This window comes from Colossoma macropomum, unplaced genomic scaffold, assembly GCF_904425465.1.
Source record: "Colossoma macropomum unplaced genomic scaffold, Colossoma_macropomum, whole genome shotgun sequence".
NCBI classification, from domain to species: Eukaryota; Metazoa; Chordata; class Actinopteri; order Characiformes; family Serrasalmidae; genus Colossoma; species Colossoma macropomum.
Window position 1 is genome coordinate 6,495,013 of NW_023494803.1, and position 16,023 is coordinate 6,511,035.

A 16,023-nucleotide genomic window follows, 5' to 3' on the forward strand; every position below is an offset into this window, starting at 1 on the left:
TACAGAATGTCATTATGTAACAGATATAATCACAGTAACTATTTAACTAATGAACAAGTGTTGAAGTCGAATCATTAACACTTAAATTGATCTCAATTTCATTTAAAAATATAATAATTTTAGTGCTGTACTTTGATTAATATCACCATATTTGAAAAGTGGGGTGAAATGTCATCTTTGCAAGATCCTCTTTTTTTGTGAAACCAGCTGTTCCAGTTAATTTGCCCTAATTGTAGGTTTATGCATCATCATCCTGATGACTAACCGACAGATATGGTTTCACTTTACAGTAAACAGACACTGTTCTTAAGTGGGACTTTTTCCCTCTACTAGTTAAAAAGAAACTGCATCATACTAAACAATATAATTGCTGTTTTTACTCTTCCTTTTCTACATTCATTTTTTTGAGCTGAATTTGATTCACCATCTGATTGAATGTAAACTTAAGCACCTGGTTGCCTGGAGGAATCGGGCAGTTGCAGTGTTCGCAGATCTCATCGTCAGGGTGGTAGGAGAATTCACCATCAGAGTCGTAAGAGCCACAGTTCCCCATGGTGTCTGAGAATGGATAGTAAAGAGGGAAACATTAAACAGATGACTTGAAATGAGGCTTTTACTGTATATACAGTACTGTTCAACAGTCAGAGGGCCTTCATTTATTTTTCAAGACAGCGCATTAAGTACAAGCTACTCATTTTCAGAAAGATATTTCTGAGGAGATAACTCCTAACAGCCACCTGCAAGACCTGGTAGACCACCAAACCTGTCCCTATCAGATATACAGCATTTCGCTGCTGCCGGAACAAAACCTCAAATTTCCAAAATAATAACTTTACAGGAGAAAGAAAAAACTTACTTTAGTTTTAATGTAAGTCAGTTGAACCAGACATTTTTCCATGTAATTTTGGGCTCGTTTCTTTTGGCCTATTCATCAAGAAATTTACACACAATGTAAAGGCCATATATGATAGATATGAGGTTTTGGTCCAACAGCAGCGATTTAAAGCTTCCATCTTTGAGAGAGAGGAAAAAATCAAGCTGCTTCAGATCTGAAAACATCCCCAGGTGTTTCTGTCCATCCTTCCACTGTGAGAAGACGACTCAGTGCTATGGGTCTGAAAGGATGTGTAGCTGTCAAGAAGATTTTACTAAGAAAAGAAGAAAATTTGAAGCTGCTGATGCTCTCAGAACAAGGGACTGACCACCACAGAGTCCAGACCTCAACATCACTGACATGTGATTGAATGAAGGGTGGTCTCTGACTTTTGCGCATTACTGCATGAAAAAACTCTGCTCAGTCTGAATCAAAGGCTTTACACTCATCCCGTTAAAACTTTACCACTTAATCAAGATTAACATGTAAAGGCAGAGTTCAAAGTGTTTTCCTTTGTCTTATGTATGAAACGTGTTCTTTGTTGTCACTGTTCTTCCCGTGTTATCACTGTTTACAAAGGCATATAGCATTATTCATATTTTAGAAAATATATTAATCCCTCAAACTTCGTATTATTTTCTAGTTATTACTCTCTAAAGCATATTACTCAGTAACTCCTAAAATTATTCAGTGAATAATGTAAGTTACACAGGTATGGGAGTGAGGGAGTGAGTTTCAGTGGTTACAAATAAGTGCTAAGTTCTGTCTTTAAAGGGTTTAATGCAGTATGTAAACACTATTAAAATTTTAAAACATACAGTTCACTCCCCAGTCCATATATGGAAACCAAAATACAAAAACAATCTGTTTTGAATTCACTGTTTTTGTGCTGTCACAAAAGGGAACAAAAACAGCCTGTTTAATTTTAAGAGACATTGAAAAAATGGCCATATTGTGACTGTTTTTGGGACATACAACCACACAAACATTGTAAGTGGACTTCAGGGGAAAAATAAAATTCAAGAAAAATGTAGGATATTTGCCCTTTAAACAATGAAGAAATGTGACCACATGTGCCAAACTATGTTTACTCAAGTTGCATGTTGTATCAATGAAAATAACCAAATGGCATAAATAGTTTAATGACTAAACAGCACATTGGATACAACTTAAAGATTCAAATCAGTGCTAGATTTACAACAGCAGTTTGGCTCCTAAACATCTTTGTCCACTCCGACTTTCCTCAGTTTAGTCTATAAGGGAAGGACGTTATTTGTAGACGCTTGTTTGTGGACATTTTTTCTGTAGTCCAAATGTTCCAGTATTTTCCCTCCATGTTTTCCAAAGAAAACAGAGAATAAAACAGTGCTGTGCTGAGATTATGTGGTGGTGTAAGTAAGGATGTATTACAGAGGATCATTGCTGTGACCGTTCGTGTAGAAAATGGGGTCAGACTTTAGATTGGGGGTAATCCTGGGAATTCTAGGCTGCCGTGCTGCTCACAAACTGCTGCTAATGGATTTAAAGGGGAAGTCCACCAGTTTTTCAAGATTTCTGCTTATTCAGTTGTTGATATGTGAACAAATTCATGTATAAAAGTAATGTACGTTAAATATTATTAAAGTTATATTTCTCCTATGAAGCTAAAGGGCGACTCCACCAATTTTTACAAAATTTCTGCATAGTTCAATCATAAAGGTGTAAAGTCATTTTGCTGAGAAGTGGTTTATTGTAGAGAAACTTTATTTTTACAGTGGTGGTGATAGGAACCGGGGGTTGTGATGTCTACAAGACAAATATAGCCATTTTATTTACTATCTGAAACTACCAGTGAACCTACATGAGTCTTTTGAATTTGTGAAGTTGATGATGGTAAAACAGTGGTATATAACGCCCTGCATATATTTAAAAATATGCTGAGGGGCAAATCTAATCTTAAAATGACCACAAAACATCATCTCAGGCATCATGTAATAGCTTTCTGTGAGGGACCTTTCAGAGGCATTAAACTCTACCGACGTCTGGTTCCCATCACCACCACTGTGAACTATTCTGTCTTTGTGAGTTTCTCTAGAACGACGCATTTCACACCAAACCGCTCTGAACCAATTATTACGCAGAAATTTTTAAAAATCAGTTGAATGCCCCTTTAAAGGGATTGGTGAATGAGTAATGTTTGTGCTGTGCAAGAAATATCAAAGCTATATTATGATTCTCATCTTTATTAGACAAAGAAATGTTTTTTTTTTTTTTATTATTTGACTTCAGCTGTTATTGTATTCAAAACTTTATAATATTCAAAACTGTTAGAAATGGATATAGCAGTTCCAGAAGTTTTATTTCTTCACATTTAGTTCCAAATTGCTTTGAACGAGGTTTAATTTTCTTTTGGCTCTGTTGGTTCAGCTCCTGAACTGCTTTGCTGTTGCTCACACATCTTACTTTAGCTTTAGCATTTATTTCAGACCTAATATAGATTAGGTTAAAGATGCTGGACGTACTTAGAATCACTTAGACGTTCTACTGCAGTATAAAGAACTTACTGGAGGAGTTTTCTGGACCTGATACAGTTATGATAGCAGCTTTTGCTTCTACATGAGTCATTTCATTGTAGTAGCAATCCTTTTAGCTGGGTGTGGATGTAACGTACTTTGTGCACATTTAAATGCGTATCATCACTATCATATCAAAACCTCAGCTTCATTACATTATGTGGACACTTCGTGATGAACTGACCAACAGAAATAGTCCAAAATTGCTTGGAATAAACTGTTAGGAATCTAAAAAAGATTAACATACATTCAATATTATTCCTAAATATGATTAAAGTTATATCCTTCGTCACCAATTTTTCAAAACGTCTGTATAATCCAACCACTGACATGTAAACAGTGTTTTGATGTGAAATGCTCCGCACTAGAGAAACATACAGATTCAGATTTCTTTACAGTGGTGGTGATAGGAACCAGGGGTCGCGATGTCTACAATACGGCCATTTGATTTACAATCCAAAACCACCAAGGAGGCTACGAGTTTTGCGATGTTGATGATGGTAAAATAGTGGTAAAAATATGTTGTCGCACTATTTTGCCACAAAATGTACCTCGCCACCATGAATGGATTTTTGAAACGTGGTTTAGGCCAAAGCCTTGTTTCAAATGGACATAAACCAGTGTCTCGGACAACAGGCAGCGTATTCATAACTAATAGCTTTAAGTAAGTAAAAGGGCAACTCCACCGATTTTACAAAATTTCTGCATGTTCATTCGTTAAAGTGTAAAGACATTTTGTGAAGTGGTTCATTGTAGAGAAACATTATTTCAACAGCGGTGGTGACAGAAACCAGGGGTCGTGATGTCTACAAGACAAATATAGCCATTTTATTTACTATCTGAAACTACCAGTGAAACCTACATGTGTCTTTTGAATTTGTGAAGTTGATGATGGTAAAACAGTGGTATATAACGCCCTGCATATATTTAAAAATATGCTGTAGGGCAAATCTAATTTTAAAATGACCATAAAACATCATCTCAGACATCATGTAATAGCTTTCTGTGAGGGAGCTTTGAGAGGCATTAAACTCTACCGACATCTGGTTCCCATCACTACCACTGTGAACTATTCTGTCTCTGTGAGTTTCTCTAGAACGACGCATTTCACACCAAACCACTCTGAACCAATTATTACGCAGAAATAAAAAAAAATCAGTGGAATGCCCCTTTAAAAGGATAGGTGAATGAGTAATGTTTGTGCTGTGCAAGAAAAGCGAGCTTTTAGAAGAATTAAACACTTAAGACGTCTGGTTCCTATCACCACCACTGTGAACAATTCTGACTCTGTAAGTTTCTCTAGTGCGGAGCGTTTCAACACATCTGAGCATTTCCAAACCACTCTGAAGGACTTTATGACTTAATTATCAGGAAATTTCAGGAAATTGGTGGAATTTCAGGAAATGGGAGGTTTTGTTTTGATAGTGACTATATACATACATATATATATTCAGAACAAAACCTCATATCCCCATTTATGACGTTTTTCAGGTTTTGACATAATCTGAAAATACCTGTTGCCCTTTATATTGTTTATAAATTTTATGATGAATGGACCAAGAGAAATGACCCAAAATGACTTGGGAAAAAGTTTGGTTCCATTGACTTACATTAAAATTATTTTGGAGATACAAGTTTTTGTTCACACAACAGCGTGTGTGTGTGTGTGTGTATATATATACACACATATATGCACACACACACACATACATATACATACATGTAATGTACCATGTTCCCCCAGGTATCCTGGTCTCTAAGTATAGATCAATAATCGAGGTCAGTGGGGGCGAGCTTGGCTGTCCATCTGCCCCTGTGAATGGTCTAAACTCGTGAGAAACTTCACAGTTGGGTCAGGAAAATCCTGACCCCTCCACCCCCACCCCCTCCTTCCAAACTCAAGGAGCAAGGGGACATGAGTGAGATTGAGAATGCAGCCTCAAAACCAGAGCAGGACATCCAAACAGAGTCAAAAGTTTCCACCGAGCTCCAGCTAAGCCCAGTCCTTACTGAGTTTCATCAGAAACAACAACAAGAAACACTACAGCATCTTGGGAGAGAAGAGGTCAGCACTCTGAGGTTAAATATTTTAAGTGCAAAATTTGTCAATATTGCCACTGCATTCAGCGCCTGTTTGTGTTTACTTGATAAGGCTAATAAACTGAGGCTGACAGTTTTGGTTTTTGTTGCACGGTTGGTTTTTAAGAGCTGCTTAGCGATCACTTGAGATCCCAAAGTGTGTGACAAAACAGACACAAGTATAAACTCAGAGCAAATGGCATAAAGGAATTCTGTAATTCAGGTTTTGTCTCTTCCAGGTGCTGCGATTGCTTTTGGAAGTTCTTCGTGTTTGCGTCAGGAACTGCGTGCGGCTCTTTGTTTCGTTCTCGTTTGTACGGTATCAGTGATACAGCTCGTGCTGTTTTTTGAAAATACAAAGCAAAACTAATCTTTGGGGTCCTACTGGGACTCACAGAGGGTCTCTTCTCTCTGCTTTTAAAACCTTTATTGTGTTATTTCGTACCGAGACACCGAGACTTGCTGAAGGTCATGCTTGCTGAGAGCTATCCCACTGACATACAGAGAAAGAGTGGAAATAAAACGGGCTCCATGTTGACTAGAATAGCAAATGGCAGCTGGTTTTCTCAATTTTCTCTATTCTCCTAAAGCATTACAGACCATCACCTTCATCAATCTGAGAGTTATGGCTGTGGTTTTGCTATACTTTTTGATTGCAGCTGCACGATTACTTGATTAATTATATAGTTATGTAAGAAACGACGTATACATTCTATATCGACAGGTTTGAGTCTTTACTTTTGACTATTTTCTGTTTATTTTTAATATCGACAAATGAAAAACACAGCAAAAATGTCTTTTTTTTTTCTTTTGACAAAACAAGACTGTACTCAACAATAACTTCTCATCCAATTCAAACCATAATATCTCCTCTTTTACGTCTGAACACTAATGCAGCTTCATCAAAGTTTGTGTGGATGAGCTAAGAGTGAGAAACAATTAACATTAAATTACGGCATGTTTAATTAGCACCAGCGATAAAGGCTTGTACTAAACTTATTATGGTTAAACTAAGTAAAGCCGAAGCGCATTGTGATTTGGAGAAATTTGCCCCAAATTTGGCAGAAAATTGCATTTCTTGTTGTTCATTTTGCCCCTTACATTTCCACCCGGGCATGTTTATTTCCACATCGAGTGGTTGAATGGTTCACCCTGAAGGCCTTTATCAGCTAAAAGTAAATCCCCTGGCCAGTCGCTCACTCAAAACACAAACATTACAGGGTTTGGCACATGCAAGGAATGCTACAGGCTGACTCATGGCAAGGCTTAAAGGTGTCAGACCGGAACTGGGAATGCCCGGCGGCTACTGCCCTCAGGTGCTGTTCCCTGACCCAGATAACGATGTTATAGCAACACATCTGCAAAAAAAACAGTAAAAGATTGCCAGATGGTGGCACGACGGTTTTCATACCGCTGATCGGTGCTTAAAATATACACCACACCCTCTTCTTTCAACTTCTGAAGAGTGTAGAGAAGATTTCATAGAGGATACATTGAGCCAGGTGGATTCATTTGCGAACATTTCAAACTTACACTTGAGTTTTTTGTTTTGATATACAGTAATGACACTCAACTCCATCTGTATAGATCATAGACTTTAGATTATATATCATGTTTTCACACTTAAATAGGTCTATTCACATCATAGAGATTAGAATTTTTCAGTTAGGACCCTGATATTTTTTTAGGAAGCATTAGAAAGACTAAGACTAAAGTGGGTGTTCATTTTGCCGTATAGTGAGGAACAGTGTAAAGGATAATTCCACCATTTTTTTCACCATTTCTGCAACATTTCGCTGTTGAGATGTAAATAATGTCACTGAGAGTGGTTTGACGTGAAATGGTTCATTGTAGAGATTGAGATATCTTTACAGTGGTGGTGATGGGAACCAGGGGTTGCGATGTCTATAACACAAATATAGCCATTTTATTTACTGCCAAAACCACTAGTGAACCTACACATCTGAGTTTTTATATTTAATACCGATAATGATAAATTAGCGGGTCAGTCTGAAAAATAACCTTACGTTGCTGTACTGTCATACAACGCCCTGCGTCTACTTTTCCGCCATTAATTTAAATTAAAATTATTTAGAAATGTTCTTCTCAAAACTACCACAAAACAATACCTCAGATTTCAGGCTGAGTATTCATAACCATTTCATGTAATAACTTAGCTTTTAGAGGTGGACGTCTGGTTCCCATCACCACCAATGTGAACAATTCTGACTCGGTAAGTTTCTCTAGAACAGAGCATTTCACACCAAACCACTCTGAATGATTTTGTTTATGTCTTAACCTTTTAATTACATCAAACTTTTGAGTTTTTCATGAATAACTTAAAATTCCAGGCTTATAACATACAAAGGCTTATTATTCAGTAACTACAGGGACTTTAACGCAAACTGGCTGAGCTATTCTAAGGTTATAGAAGTGTCTAACAAACCTTTAGGCCTGCTGGCGGCTCTGGACGTTTAAGTGGTTAAAAAGGTTTCCTTTATACTGTTTAAACTTTCAAACATGATAAGCAGCCACAGATGTTAGTAGGAAAACAAAACTAGTTTTAATACAGTTAGCTCAAAGTGTTTATAAAGAAAGTGTCGTTTGAAGCAAAATCTATTGGTTTCAGTGGTTGCTGTTGCTTTGACTTTTCCCGAGAGAGGCAAGATTAACACTTACAATGGCCTCCACTTGTAGTTGTTCCTAATTTATTTATTATTTATAAATAAATACATTTTTTGTTTGATTTTTCCATCTTATTTTTTTGATAAAAGACATAACTGCCCATAATAAAGCCCTTCAGTGCCCCCAAAAATGGAAATAACAAGGCCAACTTGCTTAATTCCAACAAACTGACTGCTTAGATATCCAAAAATGCCACTTATTTATATATTTTTTAAATAGATTTTAGTTTTCATGATATTGTTTAAAAAACAAATATCTCACAACATCCAAACTTTTCAAATTTCATGGCCGCTATCGACCCAGCCCAAGCAATATCCAGCTCCGGACCCTCTTTCTTATTAAAGCCTACCAAGTCCAATGTTTTGTCAATATTTTTCTTAGTTTCTTTTCCTTAGTTTCAGTTCCTAAATCATATTTATCTACACTGATTCACACTTTACTTGACCTCAACAAGTCACCTCAGCAGCCCCTCAGAACGTCTGCGCTAATTAAGGTCCTACCTGTTGTAGTTCAGCCACAGATGGTCTCAAATGAAGGCCTCAGATTTCATGGGTGGGCCAGACTGGTCAGCATCCTCATATCCACAGCTTCAGACTTCTTTAAATATTTCTAAAAGTGAGAAAGAAATGGCACTTCAGGGCTGGTGCGGCGCTGCTTTGGCTTCTCACACACATGTGTCGTGTCGACAACCCCGTGAGCGAAAACACATCCTCTACATCCTCCACTTTACCATGATCACATCACACTTACACACACTTAGGTTTGTTTTGATACCTTGTCAGGACATGGGGCCAAACGTGTGTCCCTTACGAATATACATATACGCCTAGATGTAATAATAACGTCCCGTTTACAAGTACTTATATGTAATGAGAACGTCCATTATGTATTATATATCTCTAAGTACATGTATGTAATGTTAATATGTCCCATAAATGTTGTACATATTGTGTAATGTGTCCCATATATTTTATATGTGTATGTACGTAACAATATGTAATATTAATATAGATATATGTATGTAAATATCTATATATGAACATGTTCAAAGCTTATACCAAAGTTCATACCCTTACATATAACCCTAAATCCCTAACTCTGGGTAATAAAAAGATGTGTGATGTGCTATGTGCATATATATATATATAAACATATTTAACAACATCTTTAACGCTTACCTCAGTAACCCAAGGGAAGTGGTTTTACACTTTCAGTTTTAAAAACTGAAACATGTAAAAGCATTTTACAACATGTGTTGACACTGACACCCTTGTCTTTCCTTTGTTTTCCAACAAAGTCAGAATAACTTGTTCTGCAAATACATGAAAACAAGCAGACGTCCACACACCCCAGTTGTGGAAGGGTAGCAGCTTAAAGGGCTTCCTGTCGTTGTGTTCGTACCGAGCAGCTTCTCACAGGTGCCATTTAGTTGATGCAGCTGTGCAGAAAGACGTTAGATACCTTCACAAACCAGGTTAGGATTCCACTCGGTTCTGCGGGAGCTGCGGCCTGGCTTGTGCTGCAGCGATAGGCCTGATGGAGCCTGAAACATCTCCCGTGAGCTCAAACTACAGGGTTAAAAAGCCACAGGGAGCCTTGAAACACTTTTTTTAGCAATGAGTGGAAATGTTGGTGCTTCTCAGTTTACCAGAAAAGAATTGCAAGTGTTCCACTTGAAATGCCGTTCCACATTTTGCCATGTTTGATTAAATCTCGTGGGTGATTTCACTGAATGCGTTGTGTCCGATATTTACCCTATTTACCCAGTGCTGGGTTTCCAAATAACCCAGGTTGGATGTATATAATTCTGGGTTATTTCTGCTTCTCTCTCAGGCCATTACCCAGCATTTGGGTTAGTGGTATAAACTAGTTGTTGGGTTACTTCATTTTACCCAGGAATTGGGTTACTGTATGCTTTTGCCACTAATTACCTTTCAGTGCTTACTTAAGCTTACATTTTAGACGACAGAGCACAAAGATTTGAAAGCGTCACAGATTTAAGGTGAGTGCTTCTCAATCATTTTGATAAAAAATAATGCTTATGAAGAGATACACTAATCAGCCATAACATTAAAACCACCTCCTTGTTTCTTATCAGCTCCCCAGACCATATAGGAGCACTTTGTAGTTCTACAGTTACAGACTGTAGTCCATCTGTTTCTCTGCATACTTTGTTAGCCCCCTTTTACCCTGCTCTTCAATGGTCAGGACCCCCATGGACCCTCACAGAGCAGGTACTATTTGGGTGGTGGATCATTCTCAGCACTGCAGTAACACTGACGTGGTGGTGGTATGATAGTGTGTGTTGTGCTGGTCTGAGTGGATCAGACACAGCAGTGCTGCTGGAGTTTTTAAACACCTCAGTGTCACTGCTGGACTGAGAATAGTCCACCAAACAAAAATATCCAGCCAACAGCGTCCTGTGACCACTGATGAAGGACTAGAGGATGACCAACACAAACTGTGCAGTGGCAGATGCTGTCTCTGACTTTACATCTACAAGTCGGACCAACAAGATAGGAGTGTCTAATAGAGTGGACATTGAGTGGACACTGTTTAAAAACTTCAGCTGCTGTGTCTGATCCACTCATAGCAGCGCAACACACACTGCAGTGCTAAGAATGAGCCACCACCAATGTCATGGCTGATTGGAGTATGTTTGAATGTTATACAATGTTACAATGTTTTGTTTAATTGCCTGTTTTCATTTTGCTTCATCAAGTGAATCAGAGCCCCTGCGAGTACATTATCAGCATATACAATATTAGGACAAGCGGAAATTGAAATTAGTCTAGTGTCCTCTTTTCCTTCCTAACTTTATAGGATATAAAGCTGTCTAACTGAATTCGTACTGTGATCCAGCATGACCAGTATATCTAGCTAGCCAAGTTGTCAAATTTGAGTTGAGATGCTAGCATTACTTAGCTAGCGACCTAGCAACTTTGACAGCGTAGTTAGCTAGTTAGCTACCTCAGTGAAACGCTGAGTGTGAGGGGGCAAAAAGAGTCTACTTACCTCTTAAATACACATGCTTGTTTTCACTCTTATTACTTATTTCCAGTGTTTTAAAGTACTTTGTTCATGAGTTGTTCACAAATGAGCCAGCTCTTTGAGGTGGACATTGGGAACCAACGTGCATTAACGTGCACTTAACAAGCCGATAACTGCAGAAATTCAGATTTTGTCAGTCAGATGATGGGAAAACGTCATGTCTATATGAGTCAGACAATAATCTGATTTTTGCTTTGCAACCAGCCAATAAACTCACAGAAACTCGAATTTTGTGGCTTTTTTGTAAATAACGATCTACTTTAGAGGAAAATATGAAAAATACATCATCTAGAAGATGAAGAATATTTAAATTCTTCATTTCATGAAGCATGTAGTGGTTTCAGTGTCGCTCCAAAAGTGTTGTGTTGCCATCTCGTGGGACTGAGAGAGCTGAAAGAAATCAGAGTAAGGGTTTACATGCACTGAAAAACCCTATTATTGAACTAAAATCCAGCTCCATCTATCGGATCTCTTGGATCTTGGTTTTCTAGGCCTTGATTCAATCTAAGAAATTGGAATATTGTTTACACAACCAATTGAATATTCAGACAACTGCTAAAATCTGATTCTTTTTTATTTTTATTTTTTTTTTGGTAACTGGTAGGTCTTATGATGCCGTAGCTGAAATTCACCTCTTGAGTCTCTTTGGAACATTCCAGATCCCCCTCGTTATCCCCAAACCTGCTGTTTGTTATGTTAGCATGACTCTGGTTTTGTTCTTGGTGGTTTTTATGCAGTTCTTGCCTTTATTAATGACAGGTGGATGGATTCGCTTTCATTTTACCATCAGCTTATGTTGACTAGATGTTTTAAATTACGAACATAATGCAATTTGTCAGTTAGTTAATTACAAAGTAGACTTTGAGTGTTACTGAAAATATAATGATAGATAGATAGATAGATAGATAGATAGATAGATAGATAGATCCTAGTACACATTTCCTCTCTTCGGTAAGTTAGGATCAATACTATATTTTAAGAATATGAGATGTCAGAATAATACTAGGGACAATGATTTATTTCAGCTTTTATTCCTTCATTACATTCTCAGGGGCTCAGAAGTTTATACACACATGATTAGTATTTGGTAGCATTGCCATTAAATTGTTTAACTTGGGTCAAATGTTTCGGGTAGCCCTCCACAAGCTTCTCACAATAAGTTGCTGGAATTTTGGCCCATTCCTCCTGACAGAACTGGTGCAACTGAGTCAGGTTTGTCGGCCTACTTGCTCGCAAAGCTTTTTCAGATCTGCCCATAAATGTTCTATGGGACTGAGGTCAGGGCTTTGTGATGACCACTCCATTACCGTCACTTTGTTGTCCTAAGCCATTTTGCCACAACTTTCAAAGTATGCTTGGGTTCATTGTCCATTTGGAAGACCAAAGCTTTAACTTCCTGGCTGATGTCTTGAGATGTTGCTTCAATATCTCCACATAATTTTCCTTCCCCATAATGCCATCTTTTTTGTGCACCAGTGCGTCCTGCAGCAAAGCACCCCCACAACATGATGCTGCCACCACCATGCTTCACAGTTGGGATGGTGTTATTTGGCTTGCAAGCCTCCACCTTTTTCCTCCATACATAACGATGGTCATTATGGCCAAACAGTCCCATTTTTGTTTTATCAGACCAGAAGACATTTCTCCAAAAAGTAGGATCTTTGTCCCAATATGCAGCTGCAAACTGCAACATTAGCTTTTTATGGCGGTTATGAAGCAGTGGCTTTTTCCTCGCTGAGCGGCCGTTCAGGTTGTGTCGATGTAGGACATGTTTTATTGTTGTTCTTCACAAGGTCGTTTGCTGTTGTTCTTGGATTGATTTGTATTTTTTGCACCAAAGTACATTCATCTCTAAGAGACAGAATGCATCTCCTTCCTGAAAAGCATGATGGCTGCATGGTCCCATGGTGTTTAAACTAGCATATCATCATTTGAACAGATGAAAGTGGTACCTTCAGGCGGTTGGAAATTGCTCCCAAGGATGTACCAGACCTGTGGAGGTCCACAATTCTTTTTCTGATGTCTTGATTTCTTTTGATTTTCTCATAATGTCAAGCAAAGAGGCAAGTAGGTCTTAGGTAGGTCAAGGTAGGCCTTAAAATACTGACACAGGTACAACTCTAATTAACTCAAATGATGTCAGTTAGCCTATCAGAAGCTTCTAAAGCCATGATCTCATTTTGTGGAATTTTCCAAGCTATTTAAAGGCACAGTCAGCTTGGTGTATGTAAACTTCTGACACACTGGAACGTTGATTAGTGAATTATAAGGGAAACAATCTGTTTGTAAACACTTGTTGGGAAAATCGCTTGTTTCAGGTACAAAGTAGATGTTCTAAACAACTTATTAAAACTATATGAGTTTTAATGATGTCAACCTAAGTGGATGTAAACTTATGACTTCAACTGTATTAGAGTGATATATGAGCTGCAGGTAACTCGCTCACTGTCTGTATATCTCTCTCAATCCTTTCCCTCTCTCTTTATCATCTGTCTCTTTCCTCTCTCCATCCTTTTCTCTCTTTATGTCCCTTTCTCTCTCTCCATCCTCTTTCTCCTTTCTTTCTGCCTTCTCTCTGTTTCTCTCCCTCTATATTCTTTCTGTCTCTCAGTCCCTTCCTTCTCTTTTTCCTTTCTCTTTTTCTGCCTCATATTTTCTCTTTGTATCTCTCTATCCTGTCTCTATATCTCTCTCTCCTTTCTCTCTCTTCCACTCATCTGTCTCTTTTCTTTTTTCTTTCTTTCTTTCTTTCTTTCTTTCTTTCTTTCTCTTAAGCCTTTCTCTCATTCTCTTCTCTACTTCCTTCCTTTGATTTTTCTTCCTTTCTTTATTTCTCTTGGTCTCTCTCTATCCTTTCTTCTTCTCGAGCTTTGCCTATTAATTCACTCTTTTTCTCAATCCTCTCTTTTGTTAATGCCCCCTCTTTCTCTCTCTCTCTCTCTCTCTCTCTCTCTCTCTCTCTCTCTCTCACTATATTTCTGGCTCTTTCTCTCATTCTTCTTTCTTTTTGTTTTGCTTCTCTCTCTCTCTCTCTCTCTCTCTCTCTCTCTCTCTCTCTCTCTCTCTCTCTCTCTCACTATGTTTCTGTTCCTATGTCTTATTCTGCTTTCTTTTTGTTTCTCTTGTATCTCTCTCTCTCTCTCTCTCTCTCTCTCTCTCTCTCTCTCTCTCTCTCTCTCTCACTCTGCCGACCGCAGTCATATTTGTTGCGGTCACGGGCGGCAGATAATGCATGCGCTTGCAGGAAGTCAGCCAAGACGTATGCAGGAAATTAGCTTCATAGTTCAACAGGAAGACGCACGAGCAAGACTCTAAACACACTTATTCCTCCACTTCTGGATGGTTAACGTCAACCTCTGTTTCAAGAACATTTCCTGAGCTGAGGCTCTCAACTGGCCTCGTTATATGAGCTCATGACTGTTTCATTTGTCACTTTGTGGTTATGTGGTTGTAGAATTATAGAATTATGTCTAATAAATCATATAATATATAATCATATACAATTCAGTCTCAATGCCCTGAACTGATGATACCTGAAATTCACTCTACAAGAGCTGTTAACCAAAGATGGTCCTTTTGATCTTAGCAACACATACACTATTACAGATGAAGGCTCTTAAAGGGTTCTGGGTTTGGATTTAAGGTTCTAGGAAAAATCTTGAACTGGTGTACAGTCTTTACTCTGGCCAGCCACTTCATTAAGTCCACCTCCCGGTTTCTTCACTCATTGTCCGTTTTTATCAGTTCCACTTATCATATATGGGCACTTTGTAGTTCTACAGTTACAGACTGTAGTCCATCTGTTTCTCTGCATACTTTGTTACCCTGTTCTTCAAAGGTCAGGACCCCCACAGGACCCCCATAGGTAGGTGTTATTTGGTGGTGGATCATTCTCAGCACTGCACTGACACTGACATGGTGGTGGTGTGTTAGTGTGTGTTGCACTGGTACGAGTGGATCAGACACAGCAGTGCTGCTGGAGTTTTTAAACACTGTGTCCACTCACTGTCCACTCTATTAGACACTCTTACCTTGTTGGTCCACCTTGTAGATGTAAAGTCATAGACAGTAACTCATATTTTTGGCTGGTGGTCTATTCTCAGTTCAGCAGTGACACAGTGAGGTGCAACACTGCTGTGTCTGATCCACTTGTACCAGCGCAACACACACTAACACTCCACCACAAGTGCAACAGGTGCAACTGCTACCATCAGTGGTCACAGAATGCTGCCCACATGTAAACATGTTATGTTCACACAGTGTATAGGTTCTTAACCAGTTTGGGGGTTCTTCGTAGAACATTTACATTATAAGTAGGTTCTTTCAACTTTAATAAGGTTCTTCACATATCTCACTTAGGAAAAAATGCTCTTTACAGAACCCTCTATTGAAAAGTTCTTTAGGGAACTTTGGTGACATTGCTTTGAAGAACCTTTGATGACGACGGATGGTGTCTCCATGTGTCTGAACACCCATCTGAATTAGGAAATTGGTCACTTCTTGAGCTCCACCTCCTTTGCTCGGTCACTGCTATGTTGAGATCGGTCCACCATCCAAAAATATCCAGCCAAGAGCGGCTCTGTGGACAGAAACTGACCACTGATGAAAGGATAGAGGATGGCTCGTACAAACTGTGCATCAACAGATGAGATATAGTGTCTAACTGTACACCAGTGGAGCTGCAAGTGAGGGGTTTCTAATAAAGTGGCCAGCGAGTGAGGATTGGTTGGTCTGCTTGTTTATTTGTTTAATGCATTTAACAAGTCGTCCCTCTTAAGGCCC

General features: G+C 38.6%; 1 protein-coding gene across 1 annotated transcript in view; it reads right to left on the reverse strand.

The window, feature by feature from the left end:
- The window catches only part of lck (LCK proto-oncogene, Src family tyrosine kinase), a 55,446-nt gene extending 46,566 nt beyond the window's left edge, over positions 1 to 8,880 (reverse strand). Inside the window, exons 1-2 of the mRNA XM_036593715.1 lie at positions 8,691 to 8,880; positions 452 to 558 (exon numbers count right to left, since the gene is read on the reverse strand). Of these exons, the coding sequence (XP_036449608.1) occupies positions 452 to 553 (102 nt within the window). The 5' untranslated portion in view covers positions 554 to 558; positions 8,691 to 8,880. The remainder of the gene's footprint in view (positions 1 to 451; positions 559 to 8,690) is intronic.
- Positions 8,881 to 16,023: the final 7,143 nt, after the last annotated feature.